This window comes from Centrocercus urophasianus, unplaced genomic scaffold (genome assembly GCF_019232065.1).
Source record: "Centrocercus urophasianus isolate 14NV4802_14NV808 unplaced genomic scaffold, USGS_Curo_1.0 seq_11, whole genome shotgun sequence".
Classification (NCBI taxonomy): domain Eukaryota; kingdom Metazoa; phylum Chordata; class Aves; order Galliformes; family Phasianidae; genus Centrocercus; species Centrocercus urophasianus.
In genome coordinates this window covers 25,249,215-25,265,335 of record NW_024884253.1, presented here as the reverse complement: position 1 = coordinate 25,265,335, position 16,121 = coordinate 25,249,215, and the positions used below count along the sequence as shown (strand labels likewise).

The window sequence follows — 16,121 nt, the reverse complement described above, 5'->3', positions numbered from 1 at the left end:
GCGCACACTTGCTCACCTAGAAGGATCTTTTATTATGTTGGCCCATAATGTCAGAGGCAGATGTTGCTGACATGGCAAAAGAGGTTGAACCTTCCCACCAGTATTCTGTTATGCTCTATTGCCATGTGGCAGATGGCAGCAGAGCAGCACTCTGACACAGTGTTGTCTGATGTGGAAGTGCAGATGAAGCAAAGGTGTGTCACTGAATTCCTCCACGCAGAAAAAAAAATGGCACCCATTGACATTTGTTGATGCTCGCTGAATGCTGCTGGAGGCCGAACAGTGGCTGTGAGCACAGTGAGGCGGTGGGTGCTGCCTTTCAGTGGTGGTGACAGCACTTTTTACTTTCTCTTTTCAAAGAGAATGGTGAGTTGCTGGAACAGGCTGCCCAGAAAGGCTGTGGATGCCCCATCCCTAGAAGTGTTCAAGGCCAGGTTGGATGGGGCCCTGGGCAGCCTGGTTTAGCATTAAATGGGGAGGTTGGTGATCCTGCCTCTGGCAAGGGGGTTGGAGATTTATGATCCTTGAGATCCCTTCCAACCCTGGTCATTCTGTGATTCTGTAATTCTGTGTGCAGACTGTAACAAGTGAGGCACACAAGCTCTTGTTCATCACTGGCAAAAATGCACAGCTAATGGTGGTTACTGTGTTGAAAAAACGAGTTTTGTATCTGAGGCTTTGCTCTACCAAGTAGTGTTATTGTTCTCTTCATCTGTTGTGGTTTCTATGGAAATAAATAGGAAGCGTTACCTACAAGGTAATCTATGTATATATATATATATATTCTTCAGAACGTGCTGTTGCCTGAGAGGTCCCAGCTCCTGGCCATGGCCTTGTCAGCGTGCTGCCCCTTCATGACATGCTCCATTGCCTGGTGCAGGCAGGGGCAGCTGCAGGTCTTCTCCCTCAGCGAGTGGCACGACGTCCGCGCATCGCACTGTGCGTGCTGCCCATGGCAGCGCCAGCGCGTGTGGTTGCTGTCCCATCTCAGCGTGCACGCAGGGCTGAGGTGGGGTCCAAGAGTTTGGTGTGACCAAACTGGTGGCGTGACCGTGCACCGTTCGCAAATGGACTTGAGCCAAATTTCTGATGTGACCTAAAGAACCGTATTCTTACTAAAGACAAAGTAACCAGAACCTAGTTTATATGTCATCCAACTGCTCTGGCATTCAACAGGCACCGCACGCCGTAGCCGCGCCGTTCCCGTGCAGCTCCCCAGCCCCCGCCGCCCCATGCCGGTGTCCAGGCAACGACGGCGGCGTCACTTCCTGCGGTACCGCCCCTCCCGCCGCAGCCCTCGGGCCGGCTCCGTTCCGAGCTCGGGTTGTTGCGGCGATCGCGACACGTGGCGCGATAGGGCGACCCCGCTGGCGCCGGCCCGGCGGGCAGCATGGCCGCGGCGGCCGAAACGGCGGGCGGAGGAGGCAGCAGCCGGCACGAGAAGAGCCTGGGGCTGCTCACCACCAAGTTCGTGTCGCTGCTGCAGGAGGCCAAGGACGGCGTGCTGGACCTCAAAGTGGTGCGAGGGCGGGGCGGCGCGGGACCGCCATGGCCGCGGCTGTGGGGAGGCCGGGGTGGCGCGCAGAGCTGCCGGGAGCGGCGGGAGGCTCCGGGCGGCTGTCAGGCTGCGGCCGTGCCCCGGGGCCGGGTCACCTGCCGAGTGCGAAGGGAGCCGTGGTCCCGTGCAGCCCGACTGGCTTCGGTTGTTTGTTTTCACTTTGCGGTTGCTCTGCTTACTGACTCTGTGAACAGACGCCTATTTAAGGCTGTTTTCGGCCCGTTCCATGCGGGGTGTGAGGTAACAGGGCTCCCTGTGGCGTCGCTGCCGTGCGACAGTGAGACCTCCGCCCGAGAGCAGGGTGATGAAGAGGTGGCATGAGGGCGGTGTTGGCCGAGCTGAGGATAAGCAGCTCGGTGCCGTGGTTACTTGAATCCTTTCAAGACAGCTGACCGCGTTCCTTGGCTCTGGTAGCGGGCTCTGGGAGAGGAGGTGCCCTCGGATACTTTTCGCGCAGTGCTGTTCAGAGAGAGCTCTTTAACAGTGTTACAGCGGAAAGTGAAAGTTGTCAGGGAGCCAGGAGGGGTCCCCGAGGTGTTACATTCCAGCTGGGGCGCTCAGGTGGTCAGACTTGGAACTACGGCTTGGGTGTTTGTCGTTTGCCCCTGCGTGGAAGGAGTTCTTTTCCCACCAAGGGGAAATGGCAGCATGTATGGTTAGGGGAAGGTAAACAGGCACTGCAGAAATGACAAAGACTTCTGCTCAGGGCATTGGAAACCGGTTTCTGAATGACAGGATACGGTTTGTTTTAAGTAAGCACTAACTGAAGAGAACAAAACGTTGGGACTTTCAGAAGCAATTAGTCAAAATGTACATTTTTTTGTAATCTGGCGTTTCTCATAAGCGAGTCACGTGTGTAGGGAAAAGTGAAAAGCAGCATGCATACCCTGCTGGTGCGCTCAGGGAAATGAGCTCCTGGTGTGAAACAGTGTTTTCCAAAAGATGGTTCAATCATCGAAGATTTTTTCGGTTGTATTTACACATATTGACCATCTGAGTAATATTTCTGTACCAAAATACTAAGTACATCATGAAGAAAACAGAGTTTGGAAACTCCAAGTGTACTTTGATTGATTTATCAATGGAGGAAGAACATTTCCTGGTGATCTCTGGGCACCTTTATAACTGACCATCTGTGAAGCAGCCCCAGGGGACACAGATGCTAATCCCATGCAGGTTGCTGCTCCTCACTCTGGGTGCGGGAAGCCCCAGCAGTTGTGTGTGTTGAACTTTGGAAGTGTTTTAGCACTGACCGTTTCTCTGCTATAATGCCTGACAAATTATGGGAGTGAGGATTGTCTTGAGGTTAAATCCTAGAGGGCTCATTTTAAAATCAAGCAGCTCTTCCAGAATAATTGTGTAGCTGTCCCTGAATAACCCTGTGTAAGTAAATGTTGCTAAGGAGGTAAGCTTAAAATGTCAAGGGATGAGATGGAAGGGAAAGAAAGTAAGCTCCTCTGTTCAGAAATCCATCATTTGCAAGGAATGGATAAATACAGAAAGATCACAATGAGCGAATAAAGGCTAAGCCACCTGAAACGACACCCAGAACACAGTGTGTTTTTTCTCTTCAGCAGTGTACTCTGGCTTCCACCTTGTTTCCAAGTAGGCTTGGCTTGTAGCAAAATGGCATCCCTGCCATACTCGGGGCTAAATGGTATTTCTGATCAACAGTGCAAAACACTGAGTACCCTGAAATTTGTTTGCTTGCCGCTGAAGTTTATTCCACGGCAAGAGACAGAAAGCATTGCAAATGTGGGGACAGGAAGGGAATTGGGATTTGAAGTTCTGATGGAGTTTTTTTGTCTCTAGAAAATGCAAATCAATGGAGTCCTAAAACCTAAGCAACTAGAACAAACAAACAGTACCACCAAAGACAAAATTTCCAACTGAAAAACTGTGTTATATAAGAACTTAGCCTCTGATCTCTGAAGTACCTGCCTGATGGGAAATCAAAAAGAAGATGGGGAAGAGATTGCCCGTCTACATTGTACTTTTTTTATATCACAAAGAAGGTTCCCGTTGTCCACTGTCATCCCCTTCCATGAAGTTTCTTTAAAGGGAAACATCTCTGATATGATCTAAACCTCATTCCTTGTCCCTGGTTGAACCAAGACCTAAAAAAAACAAACAAAAAAAAAGTGCAGAAAGCAAAGTATTCATCAGGTGCCCAGGAAGTGCACATCTAGGAAGGCTTTGTGTCAGGTACAAAAGAATCCTCACGGACAGAATTATGAATGATCAAGCAGCCTATTTCCTCTGACTTACAGTGTGCTCTGCTGTCAGTGACATGTTGTGACAGCACATACAAACACACTGTAGCTGGTCTGGGTCAGAAAGGGAAGTGGTGGTGGCTGCCAGTGTTGGCTAGTGTTCTGGCAGCTCCGAATGCTATTGAGGATGGTTCCTACCACTCGTCACATGGCAAGATGGCTTACAGGACAATGTTGGCTTCCAGTCTTGCAGCTCTCCTTCTGTCAGCTACTTTGAGAAATTACCCCATCCTCCCATATCCCAGCAGTTAGGGGATAATAAATTCAACATGCTGTTGGCCTCAGATACTTATTTTGTTGCAGTGCTGCTGTCTTCCTTCCCTTCTGTTTCATGCCTTGTAGAAGGAGTGCTGTTGGGTGGTGCAGATACCAATGGCAGCGCTGGCAGTTAATGTGAGCACTCCTCCCTGGTGAAGGTGGGCTTGCTGGCCTTGCCTCATGTGATTTCCCTCACCATCAGGAGGCCACACTTGCACGCCGCTTGAAGCAGATGCTAAATTTCTGAATTTATCATTGAGCATCCCCTATTCTTGAAGAAAGAATTGTTTCTGATGGGCAACAGTTCAAGCCAATTATTATTTGGCATTCTTTTCAGGGGGATGGGTTAGAATGTCTGTTGTTTGCCCCACGTTGCTGATATTGCTGATATGCTCTTGTCTCCACAGGCTGCTGATGCCCTTGCTGTAAGGCAGAAGAGAAGGATCTATGATATCACCAACGTTTTAGAGGGTATTGATCTCATAGAGAAGAAGTCAAAAAACAGCATTCAGTGGAAGTAAGAGTTGTCAATTCTTCATTTCTTACTGTGCTTGAAAGCAACACAAACTCCCTCCATCAATTTCTCCTGACTGGTTAACATGGGATGAAGTAATATTACTCTCAGCAATGAGCAATGCAACATTTCAAAATAACATCCAAGTTACCAATGAACATGGTTGGTCTTTCCTTTAATTTGCATCCTTGATACATAGATTCAAGTTTAAAAGCTATAGGAGAGATACTTTCAGAAAACCTGAATTGCTACTTTCTACCTATCACTCACACTCCCTGAATCCGTGACAGGTGTTGGGGAACAGTATTTCCACCTACACACACCTCTTAATTATTTTCTCTGGTCACTGACTACGAAAGGGTAACTGAAGTGTTAAGAGAGCAGGAAGGGGAAGAGAGCTGTGAACCATCTCTAATATAGAAAAGCTACATTCTGAAAGAATATAAGGTTAGGTAGAGAGAAAGTCTCAATCTGATCTGATTTTTAAAATGCTCATTTTTCCCATAAAACGCTGCTGGGAGAGTAAATTTGCTTCATAATGAAATTTAGATTTTTCAAATAATTGATGGCATACTTAGAAAGTGTTCTTTTAGATTTTCACTTCTTGTGGTTTCATGAATCTTTATACTTTTTTTAAGAGGAGTAGGTGCTGGCTGCAATACAAAAGAAGTCGTGGACAGGCTGAGGTATCTTGAAGCTGAAATTGAAGACCTAGAGCTAAAAGAAAAAGAATTGGATCAGCAGAAACTGTGGCTACAGCAAAGCATCAAGAATGTTATGGATGATTCTACAAACCACCAATATCCTTTTCAAGAAACAGTGTGCATCTTGGAACAAGAATTAAAACAGCAATTAAAGCATAGGTAAAGGGTGAAACATGCTGTAATCCATCAATTTCATCCAGAAGCAAAGGCTAAGGAAGAATATTTTTTTTTCTCTCTCTCCAGGTTTTGTTCCAATAAGAGTACAAATGATGTTTGCGTGTATTTTTAAGCTCTGTGATTGTACAAATGGTAACCTGAAAATAATCTAGCATATGTATGTATTGCAGTAATTTTTAAGTCCACGGTATAATCCTGATATCTGGTTTTAAATTGATTGTATTGCCATTAGGCATTTGGATTTACACCTTCTTAGCTGTATTTTACATGAATCTCCCTCCTATCCTCCCAATCTTCTACTTTTCTCTCTTGAAAAGTTAAAGCTAAAGCCAAAGATAAATTGAGTTGAGTTGACAAAGATCTGAAGCTTGTTAGATTCAGAACAGAAAAAATATCCTGTGTGTAAATACCCCATAAGCAGAAAGATCCAGCCGTATTGTGTATTGTAATGTGTTCATCTGTCTTGCAAGATACTGTGCAAAACAGACACATCTGAAACTTAGAGCAGGAAAATGCCCTTCTTATTGACAGTACCAATGATAAGTACTTAACATTACTTGCAATTGCTCTGCAGAAACTATACCTATAAAATTTTGTAGTAAAGGAGATTTAAGCAAGGTATGAAGAGAAATGTGCCATGGGAGAGTTAGCAGTGGAATTAATCCCCCAGGGTAGATGTTGGAATATCCATCACTGGATGTTTTCCAGAACAGGAGAGGCAAACAACTGTCTGGAATGTCTTAATAATTGATCCTACCTTGAGGCAGTGGAATGGGTCTGAAGATGAACTCTCAAGTCCCCTCTAGCAGTCTTTTTGTGTGTTTTTTGGGGGGAAATCCTGATACACTGTTGAATTATATAATGTGAAGTTAATGAGGTAAATGGTGTTCTTAAAAACAAGATTTTACATGTTTTCTGTTTGAAAAGAATTTCTTCTCATTCAAGCTATTCAGCTCCTTCTCTTTTGGTATTTTCTTCACATAGATATATTTTTAATAGTACAGAACTGTGTTATTTTAAAAATAGTCATTTTTAACATCATAAATCAAGCCTTGATTACACCTTTGAGTAGCAGCAGTAAAGTTGGGCTTAGTTTGGACAAACTTCTTTTTAAGGCATCAAATACCAGTTTCACGTTGCTTTAAGAAAGATGTTCCTTGACATAAATTACATTTTCATATGTCACCCATGAAGATATCTGTAACTGTTTCAATGGTGAGTTGCTCCTATGCTGTATCTCATGAAATAAGGGATTTCCTGATCTTCTTGAAACTCAACTTGCTAACCAACCTGCCTTTCCCTGCAAGTATTTTGTGTTTAGAATAAATATTCAACAGTGGTCAGAAGTAAACAGATACATCTTCTACTGTTCATGTCCCCCAGGTTCTAGTGTAGTTATAGTCACACACTGTATGGAATGGAAGTTCAGCTGCTTGAGAGTGCTGGTTTTGGATGTCTTTTTCTCTGTGCACACTTTGCAGGAGTTTGTCTCTGACCCTGACAGAACCAGGGACAGGGCTTGCAGGTCTCATCTGAAGGCCAGCCATGTTTAGATTTCTTTTAAGTTTTCAGATGACAGCTTGAGTCAGAAGGAATTCCTTGTGATGTTACATGGGGCCGGTTGAAGTTAAAGATGGGACATTGCTACTGAACAAGAAAGATTCCTTCTGAACAGGAAGTTTGAACAAATTGCCAAGAATTGCTGGAAGAAATTATTTCCCTTGACACCCTTTCTGGATCCCAAATTACTCAAGGGAGTATTGTTGTTCAGCCTGTTCGCCACAAGGAAGGTTGGGTTTCATTATGAATAAAAATGTAACATTAGAAACTGCTGTGGAGTTTTACAAAACAAGCTGTTGCTGAGAAGAATTAGTTGTTACAAAATATGTAGGAGCTGTTTAAGATACCAACCGCATTGTACTTGGTGTAAAATATATCTCAAATGGCAGGGGAAAAAAAGCATCATTCCAAGTTATGGATGAAGGCAAATTGATGTGTCCTAACTTTAATAATTTGCGATGCACGTAGTGAAGCTACAGGTGAGTGTTATGGCCACCTGTTGCATCTTAGTTGGATGTGCTGCAGAAGCTCTAAGTTCAGGTACTTGAAAATGCTGGCATTGAAGACAACATCTGAAATGTTTTTTCGCTTTCCTGTGTCACCTGTTCTCAAAGCAATTAAGCAAGCTGTATGAAAGAGATCCTTTTGCTGAGAAGGAAGCTAGTTAAATATTGGGTTTTGGATCTTACAGGGACTATGCAAATCCCATCCTAAGTGTATTTGTGCTGGACTTATGCAGTACTTTGAGTAGCTTTAGAGAATTATTCTTATTTGAGTGGATATCATGCAAGATGTAAGAAAAATACGCACAGTTAACACTTTCTTAAAAATTGCTATTTAACCAGGAGACACACTTCTAGCAATTCAAGCACCTTGTGGTACACAGTTAGAAGTACCTATACCCGAAATGGTATGTACTGGTTCCTTGTTTACCTGAGTGCTGTAGGGGGACAGTGGAAAAGAAGAGGTAGACTGTAGCTGAGGATTTATCTCAGGCTGTGATGAGAGAGGAAGGAAAAACATTAAGCTAGTCTTAGTTGAGGATGGAGGAGTTGAGTGGGAAAAAGTGTTGTTGTTTGTTTGTTTGTTTTTCAGCACACCTAAGTCTATGTATACAAATGAGAAACTAATGATAACTTGTCTTATATTGGAAACAAGATATAATAGTTGGTTTCTTTGTCCTCTCTTCTCCCTCAATCTTAAAGTTTGCAGCCTTGCAGTTTAGGCATAATGTCTTGAATTCCCTTGAGAACTTAATAGCAGTAACTTTTATGTGTTAAATTTCAAACATTATTGTGTTGCTAAATCAGAACTTCCATGAAAATGCCTTTTAGATTTATTTGCAGATGTGGTTTAGATGCTGTTCATGTTTAATCACATAGTAATATACTGAATAGAGAAACACACTGCAGACTTCTTTATAACTGAAAGGTTTGTTAGACTTGGCAGGATTAGAGGAAGAGGCCATATTACTTAACTCTGTCAATCTTTAATCTTTTTTTTTTTTTTTAAATGCATTGCTCTGTTTTAAATAGGGTTGATACCTTACGTAGTTGGGAGAGAGTGTTGCATGAAGCAGGACAGACACAATGCTTTTAGAGAGGTGAAACTCACAGGAGAAGTTTCAGAAGCTATTTTTAACGAGGCTAAGCACAATCTGATATCAGAAGAGCATCCAAAGCTAGGACCATGAAGCTGGTCCAGTGATACTGGTTTGTTCATCTGTGCTGAAAACAGTTCAGGCAATGGTATGGTTCCCTGTGTGGTGAAAGCAGTTATGATGCAGCTTTTTTGACTTTTTGTTGAGGACAAAAGCAGATGATTTAGTATTCCATCAGCAACTTCAAATGGGATTCATTTACTTTGGTTCCCTCCCTTCAGGCTCCTTTTCCACTTTCCTCATCCTCATTTTTTTTTCTGGAACATACTTGCTGAAAACCTGTTTGATGAATTAGCCAAGCAAAAAGAATGCCTAGCCAATCAGCTAAGAAATTGTTTCTACTGACTCAATGATTCTGTGTTCACTTGGTCTGAGTGAAAACTTAATTATTGTGGCATGGTTGGTCCCAACTAAGATGGTTCTGAAGCTCCATTTAAGAGGAAGAAATGTAAAAGTATACAAATCTTTTATCTGTTTTGTTACTGATAAGATGTAGCCCTACTGTAGGTTTCGTTTAACTTCAATTCAGAACTTAGTTAAGCCCTTCAAAGTGTCTTGTGTCTTGTGTAGCTGTTCTGGTCAGATAAACGCATAACAGAATTATTATCTGTTTCCTATTAGATCACTTATATTTGTTTTAAATATATGTTTCCTGTCTGAATATGATTTGATAAGTCTGACAATCAAAATTTCTTCCTAGCATTTTAATTAGAAGAGTACTGTATCTTCTGGGAGGTAAAAAGTACATCGAGAATTCTGTTTAAGCATCTTCATTGGTTACTATGAGAAATAAGTCTATGCAATCACTATTTTTCTGAAGTTCCGAATTCTGTGGGCATTATAACTTTCTTAATACACCATCTCTACAGGGCCAGAATGGACAGAAAAAATACCAGATCAATCTTAAAAGTAGTTCAGGACCTATTCATGTACTGCTTATAAACAGAGAATCAAATTCCTCCAAGCCCATGGTGTTTCCAGTTCCTCCACCTGACGACCTTGCACAAACCCCATCTCAGCCTGCAGCTCCAGTGACTCCCCTTAAACCTACTCCAGCTCCTGAAAACCCACCAGAACATGGCCTTAACCAGGAACAACAGTTGCCAGAAACAACAGTGGACACAGAGTCAGGTGGGTCTGAATTATTTTTCCACCTAAGATGGGTGGAGAAAGGCTTAGGGGGAAGAAAGAGAAATGGTGATAGATAGAAGAAAGGCATATCAACAATTTGCATAACAGGGCAGGTGTCTGTTAAGAAACTATCCCAAGGGGCTTACTAATGGCTTTCAAGAGGTTCTTCCTCTTCTGTGCTCTGATTGATTTCACCCTGATTGATGAAACAGATTTTCCCCTTGTAGCTTATCATCTTACACCGAACAGGTTTTGCATGTGATCCCAGTTGTTAATCTGAGATGTTTCTCCAAAATGCAGGGTGGAATTAAATTGTCAGCCTTAGACGGGAGTATATGATTTGAACATACACCTTTTTGTGAAGGAGATACTACAGGCACCAGTCCCAGCTTTTGTGCCACAAGGTCACTTACTTTCTTCCACATAGCCACAATGAGAGACTGCCTGAATATCTGGTATTTTTTTAAAATCGTAATTGTAGGATAATATGGAAATATTTAAGAAAATGTCGTCACCGTTTCAGTCTCTGTTTCTGAGGGATCCTGATAAAATTGAGTTTGTGAGTTTGGAATGGAGAAGAGATTCTTCTTTCCTCAACCCAGACATTAGCTGTGTTGTCCTCAAGAGAGAAAGCCAGATGCAGGTCTTTTACATTCCTTTTTACAGTAATAGATTTTATAATGTGCTTTTCTGTCTTTGTAGAAAGCAGTTTGCAGCAGAACAGTACAACGCCAGCAACTCCTTACTCTAGCCTTCCAGAGTCAGTGTTGTACCCCAGCCTTTCAGGAGATGTCGCCCAAGCTACAGCAAGCTCCAACGACTATCAGGCTTTGCTCCCTTTGGACGTTAACTGTATCCTCAAGCCAAACTCGTTTGACATAGGAAAGATGGAGGAGCCCACAGGTAGGAAGAAAACAGTTGCTATTCAGTATTTTTGTTGCTTCCTGAGCCATTCTTTTTGCCAAGTTACCAATGAGTTACAAGGAGGGAAGGATTAAGGCTTTTCCCACGGAGGAAATGATAGGCATTTGTTTATCTCCCACTGAAGCCACAGAGCCAGTTCTGGGTAGCAAGCTCATTTTGAGCAAAATACCTTTCTCTGCTATCAAATAAGCTACTCATTGCACATGGCTTTAGGGTTATAAGAGATTGACTGTACAGCTTGAGGAAAGCATGAGAAATTTATCAGGAAAAACTGAGGGATAAAAACAGGAATATATTTTATATATTTATGCAGCACACTGTCTCCACAGCTCCTAGCATGTGCATGTGAGCTGTACTGTACTTTACAGTTCAGTGTTGTTACGCAGGGAATCTGTTAACTGCAATAAACACATGCTCCTGTTTTCACAGGAAATATTGGTGGGGATATTATTGACGAACTTATGTCCTCTGATGGTAAGTATTTAGCATCCTTACTTGCAGATATTAAAAAAGTAGCAGTATGGTTTTTATATGAACAGCACTCTTGGTAGGTGTCTTAAATCTCATATCAAGAGCCAGTATGATACTACTTCTTTCCCCTGTACTGCCTCTTCTATCTTTGTCATTCTCATCTTTGCATCCCTATCTGTTCCCTGCAACGCTTTTATTTAACAGTCAAAATATGAAGCCTTAATCCAGCAAGAACTTACATGCATGAGTAACTGAACAGTACTTAATTTGAAAATAAATAAAGAACAGGTTGATGACTCGAGTGCCTGCCTTAAAATATATATATATATATATATCTTGTTTAATTCTGTTCTGCCTCAGGCCTCTTCCATGAGCTCTGAGCAGATATTTCAGAGCATATTTACATGCCTGCATACAGATTGATACTTGGCCAGGTCTCTTACACTGGCAGAATGAATACAATCCTTTTCTGGTCTTGCATCTCCTTGGCCATATGTATGCAGAACTGAGCTACAGTGGTTCCATACACTTTATGACCCCCTGCTGTATCTCACTGAACCCAGCTGCCTTAGTCCTTTTCCCATTTAACTATGCTGTTCTGTGAACACCTTGTGTTAATATCTGCTTTTCAAGCAGGCAGACTTGGGGCTTATCTAGAAAGAAACATGCAGCTACAAGATCTAAGAGGGAAGCTGGAGTTTTATGAACGTGACAATAAAATATGTGGATAAAATGGACATACTCTCCCATTTTAGAACAGCTACAACGTGCCCAACTCTTCTGCATTAGTCTTCCTGAGGTACAGCACGAGGGCTGAGGCTTCTCCTGCATTACCCAAAAAGGGCTTCAATTCCGTGCATGAAATGTAGTGCAGAGAAGCTGACAGCTTCCATTTTTCTTCTGTACAATAGAGATAATATTAATTTCTTTATCCACATTAAATATCTGAAGACTAATACATACAATATTGTCACAGGAAGGAGATAAATATAAGTAGTGGCTTTTTGACAGAATTTTCAAAAGCTGCTTAGGAGTTCCTTTGCTGCAAAAGGAGAGAGTAGGTCCATACTTCACAGCTTTCACTCCACCCCCAGCAAATTTATGTAAGATACTAAGGACAAAGGTGTAGACATGTCGCCTATTGCCTTAGTTTGAAGGCAATACAGATAGTCACAGTATGTGTCCTAGCATGCTTGTGAGATTATCAAGGCAATATTTTACTTAAGACTGACCCTGGCACTGGTGATGATGAACATACTGGATTATGAGACAGGACTGATATTCCAAAAGTGTTTTAACTTAAACTAAACTATTCCTGCTTTACAGTTTTTCCTCTCTTACGACTCTCTCCTACTCCCGGAGATGACTACAACTTTAACCTGGATGATAATGAAGGAGTCTGTGATCTCTTTGATGTGCAGATACTAAATTATTAGATATTGTGTCAACCAGACTACTTATCTACCTCTAACGATAACATTCTAGACTTCTTCATAACCTAAGTATTTGAATAATGAATGTATAACTTCTTAGTTCACTGACTCTGGGAGTATATTTCCTTTTGCTTCCTTTAACTACTTCACAAAACGAATTTAACCACCAGAAAAAAAGGGCTTTTTTATCAGAATCTTGGCACATTTTTCACCTGAGTGTCCTTTGTGTAATCCAATGATTTTGGATTTTTCTTTTCTAAGGAAAGCAAAAATGCTTTAATAGCCTTCCAAAATGATTAGGCTTTTCTCATAGTTACCAGCATTTTCTTTGAAGCTTTACTGCCGAGAAGCTGTCAATATTTTATAATGTTCCCATCAAATTTGAAACTTCCACTGCCAAGCTGAAAAGTGAAGGATATCAACTTGAGTTATGCTTAATTGTTTCAGTGAACCAATTTTGTGAAGTGCCTTCTGTTTTAGCACTTTAAGTTTCTCACACTGACTTCTGACATTCCACTTTCCTAGATGATAGGAAAGGTCTGTTTGTAGTTTGTATTAAAGTGTGCCAATACTTGTATATTAACAAGATTTTTTTAATAAAATTTTACAAAGAAAGCCTGTGTGACCTTCAATTCTTGGAATCTCTTCATCATCCGTTACGCATTACAGCTGTGATAACAGACTTGTGGCAGCATCCACATTTGCTGGTTCCTCTTCTGAAGGTGTAGTAACCTTATAAAAGAAAAGTTTCAGTTTAAAATACAGATCAATTCAGTTTTATGCTTGGGGAAGGAAAAAAAAAAAAGGAAAAAAATAAAAACCAGCCAATTATTTATGCTGCAAGTGAAAGATAAAGTATCACATCAGTAATGTGCATAGCCCAGGTGAAAGAGGCACACCTTTTAGTTCAGGGAATACTTAAGACAGCACAATTTTGAAACAGAGATGAAAAATACTATTTCTTTACACCCCAAATGGTCACATTGAATGTTATGTCATGTACAGCCCTACTAGTGCAGAAGTAGTGGGACAGTCCAAGATCCCAGCCATGCGCAATAGCAAACTACAGCCTTGCTTGGCCTCGTGCTGTACCAGCAGCACTATCACGTGTGCTTCCTTTCTTCTTCAGCCTCACCCTGGGTTATTTGGCAGTTGTTCTGTTGCTCCCAGCCACACAAAAACTTGATGACCCCAGGCACAGTACTCAGTCTTGTCCAGTTCCCTCTACTTCCCCACCAGCCAGGGTGGGTTCACCTGTATAATCTCGTTTGTCCCCCTAACATAATAGTTATAGGGCACTTGACAATGCCAGCCAGATTTCAGCATTTCCCCGCAACTGAAGTTAATAAAGCTGGCTTTGTCATTTTAAAACCACTACAAGAATTGCCTGCAGCCTTTGTGTCAGAATATAATGCTTTAAAAATGTACATCCCTTTCACTTTCCTCCTCAGATTCTCACAAAGAGAAATTACCTGCTGGTTCTTTGGAGGTTCTGCTGCAGTACCTTTCGATAGTTGCCGTACTTCTTTCTGAATTTCAGCAAAAGCTTTATTTATCTTGCTCACTTTGTCAGCATTTGCAATGTTTATCTGCAGGGAGAAAAAAAAACAGCACACATTGGTGTTCTAAACTGAAATTGCACTGGCATCATTTTTGTACAACTGTTAACTAGTTAATATATGTTATATGCATATCTTACAACATTACAGCAGGAATGTTTTTATATTAGAATTTTGGTTGTCAGTTATATTGCTGAGTCATGTACAAATGTTGGAATAAATACAGAATTATGAAAGCGGTCAGACTTGCTGTGTTGGGAAAGGAGCTCACACCAACCCACTGCACTTTGGGCAGGATCTTGGCCATACAACAGCACTTCACACTGCACCCGGTCCAGAAGCATGCCACACATCCCAAACTGCAGGCTGTCTCCAGCTATTCCAAAGGCTTTCATTCACATCTCAGCAATTTACATAGGCAGAAGCAAACTGTGCACTGTTACACATATTTATGCCTTTTGCCTTCAAAGCTGCTGTAATTTCAGACATTAACAATAATTCCATTCATTCCTGAGACAGCGGCCAGGAGGACCAGCAGTAAGAAAGTGGGGGCACGAGGCCAATAAAACAATCTATTTAGATTAGAGGATAATTGATAATAAACTATAGGTTGACTCAAGAAATACAGGTTCAGCTCCTTGCTCAAATTAGAGTATATGGGGCTGTGGGCAATTCAATTTTCTCAGGCCTTCTGTTTTCCATGAGAGCCTGTTGGCAGCTCCCAGCTTCAGCAGTGCCGAAAGTGTCAGTTTGTGTTCCAAATACCCTTTGCACTCAGGCAGGAACTGCTCTGCAGAATGAGGCTCTGCAGCTGGGATGTGTGTCTGCATCAAAAGCTGTTTGAATAGTTACTATGGAGTCTCACTGAGGAACAAACCCATTTAAACACATTTTTTTGAGCATTTTTACAGTACTACTTAAAGATACATAAATCCCCAAAGGCTTAATGAATTAAAGAATACAGCTTCAAACACACAGAATAAAATTTTACTCCTAATAAGCTGCTGGGTTCTCACGAAGATGCTTTTAAGCCCGTTCCTCCTTTTATTATACAGAGCCCTTTAGACTAAGTGCAGATTTCACACCAGCAACGTGAAATTGTTTCATGGCTCCCTGTTTATTTCCACAGTTCGTTGTGTTCCTGTCTGTCAGCCAGATTAACCTGTCAGGTGGCTTTCTCTTGTAGAATAAGATCTCAAAGGGCCTTTTTTAGGAGCTGCCACTTCCTTCTGCACAGCCGACCAAGTGGTGTGCAGTGAGGGACAGCGCCTCAACTCTCTTGTTGCAAAAAGTTTTCCTTATACCCAGACTAAATCTCCTCTCTTTTAGCTTGAACCCATTTCCTCTTGTCCTACCACCACAGACCCGCTAAAGAGCCTGTCCCCTTCTTTCCTGTAGCTCCCCTTTAGATACCGACAGGCCGCTCTCAGGTCACCTCACAGCCTTCTCTTCTCCAGGCTGAGCAGCGCCAGCTCTCTCAGCCTGTCCTTACAAAAGAGATGTTCCCTCCGTGGATAATTTCTGCGGCCCTGCGGACACGCTCTAGCAGGCCCACGTCTCTCCTGCGCCGAGCTCTCCCCATCCGGACGCAGCACTCCGGCCGCTCTCCCACCGCAGCGCAGCGAGGCAGATCACCTCGCCCCGCTGCCCGCGCGGCTTTCGATGCAGCCCAGGAGAATCGTGGCCGCGACCTCAGCACGCGCAAACCCGCAGCCCCGGGGAAACTGCGGAGCGGCTCAGCCCCGCCGGCTCCCGCTCACCTTTCTCAGCCCGGAGGTGACGGGCCGCGCCCGGCCCTTCCCGCGGGCCTTCCCGGCGGCAGCGCCGCGGGCGATAGCGAAAACGTTGGCCGCCTTCGCCGCCTTCGCCGCCTTCCGCGCCCGACTCTTCCCCATGGCC

At 42.9% G+C, this 16,121-nt stretch overlaps 2 protein-coding genes across 3 annotated transcripts; one reads left to right on the top strand and one right to left on the bottom strand.

The window, feature by feature from the left end:
* The first annotated feature begins 1,390 nt into the window (after positions 1–1,390).
* Positions 1,391–13,279, top strand: E2F5 (E2F transcription factor 5). Of its 2 annotated transcripts, XM_042838921.1 has the most exons (9): positions 1,391–1,519; positions 4,497–4,606; positions 5,242–5,403; positions 6,656–6,699; positions 7,890–7,954; positions 9,574–9,835; positions 10,538–10,738; positions 11,189–11,233; positions 12,557–13,279. In XM_042838921.1, the coding sequence occupies exons 1-9, from the start codon at positions 1,391–1,393 to the stop codon at positions 12,664–12,666; spliced, it is 1,128 nt and encodes a 375-aa protein (XP_042694855.1). In that variant the 3' UTR covers positions 12,667–13,279. The 2 variants fall into 2 exon arrangements, with proteins under 2 accessions (XP_042694855.1, XP_042694863.1); XM_042838929.1 differs by lacking the exon at positions 1,391–1,519 and having other exon boundaries at positions 4,520–4,606; positions 5,244–5,403.
* RBIS (ribosomal biogenesis factor) lies at positions 13,236–16,117 on the bottom strand. Its single transcript, XM_042838941.1, has 3 exons — positions 15,983–16,117; positions 14,136–14,252; positions 13,236–13,395 (listed from the first exon to the last, which is right to left on the bottom strand). The coding sequence occupies exons 1-3, from the start codon at positions 16,115–16,117 to the stop codon at positions 13,327–13,329; spliced, it is 321 nt and encodes a 106-aa protein (XP_042694875.1). The 3' UTR covers positions 13,236–13,326.
* Positions 16,118–16,121: the final 4 nt, after the last annotated feature.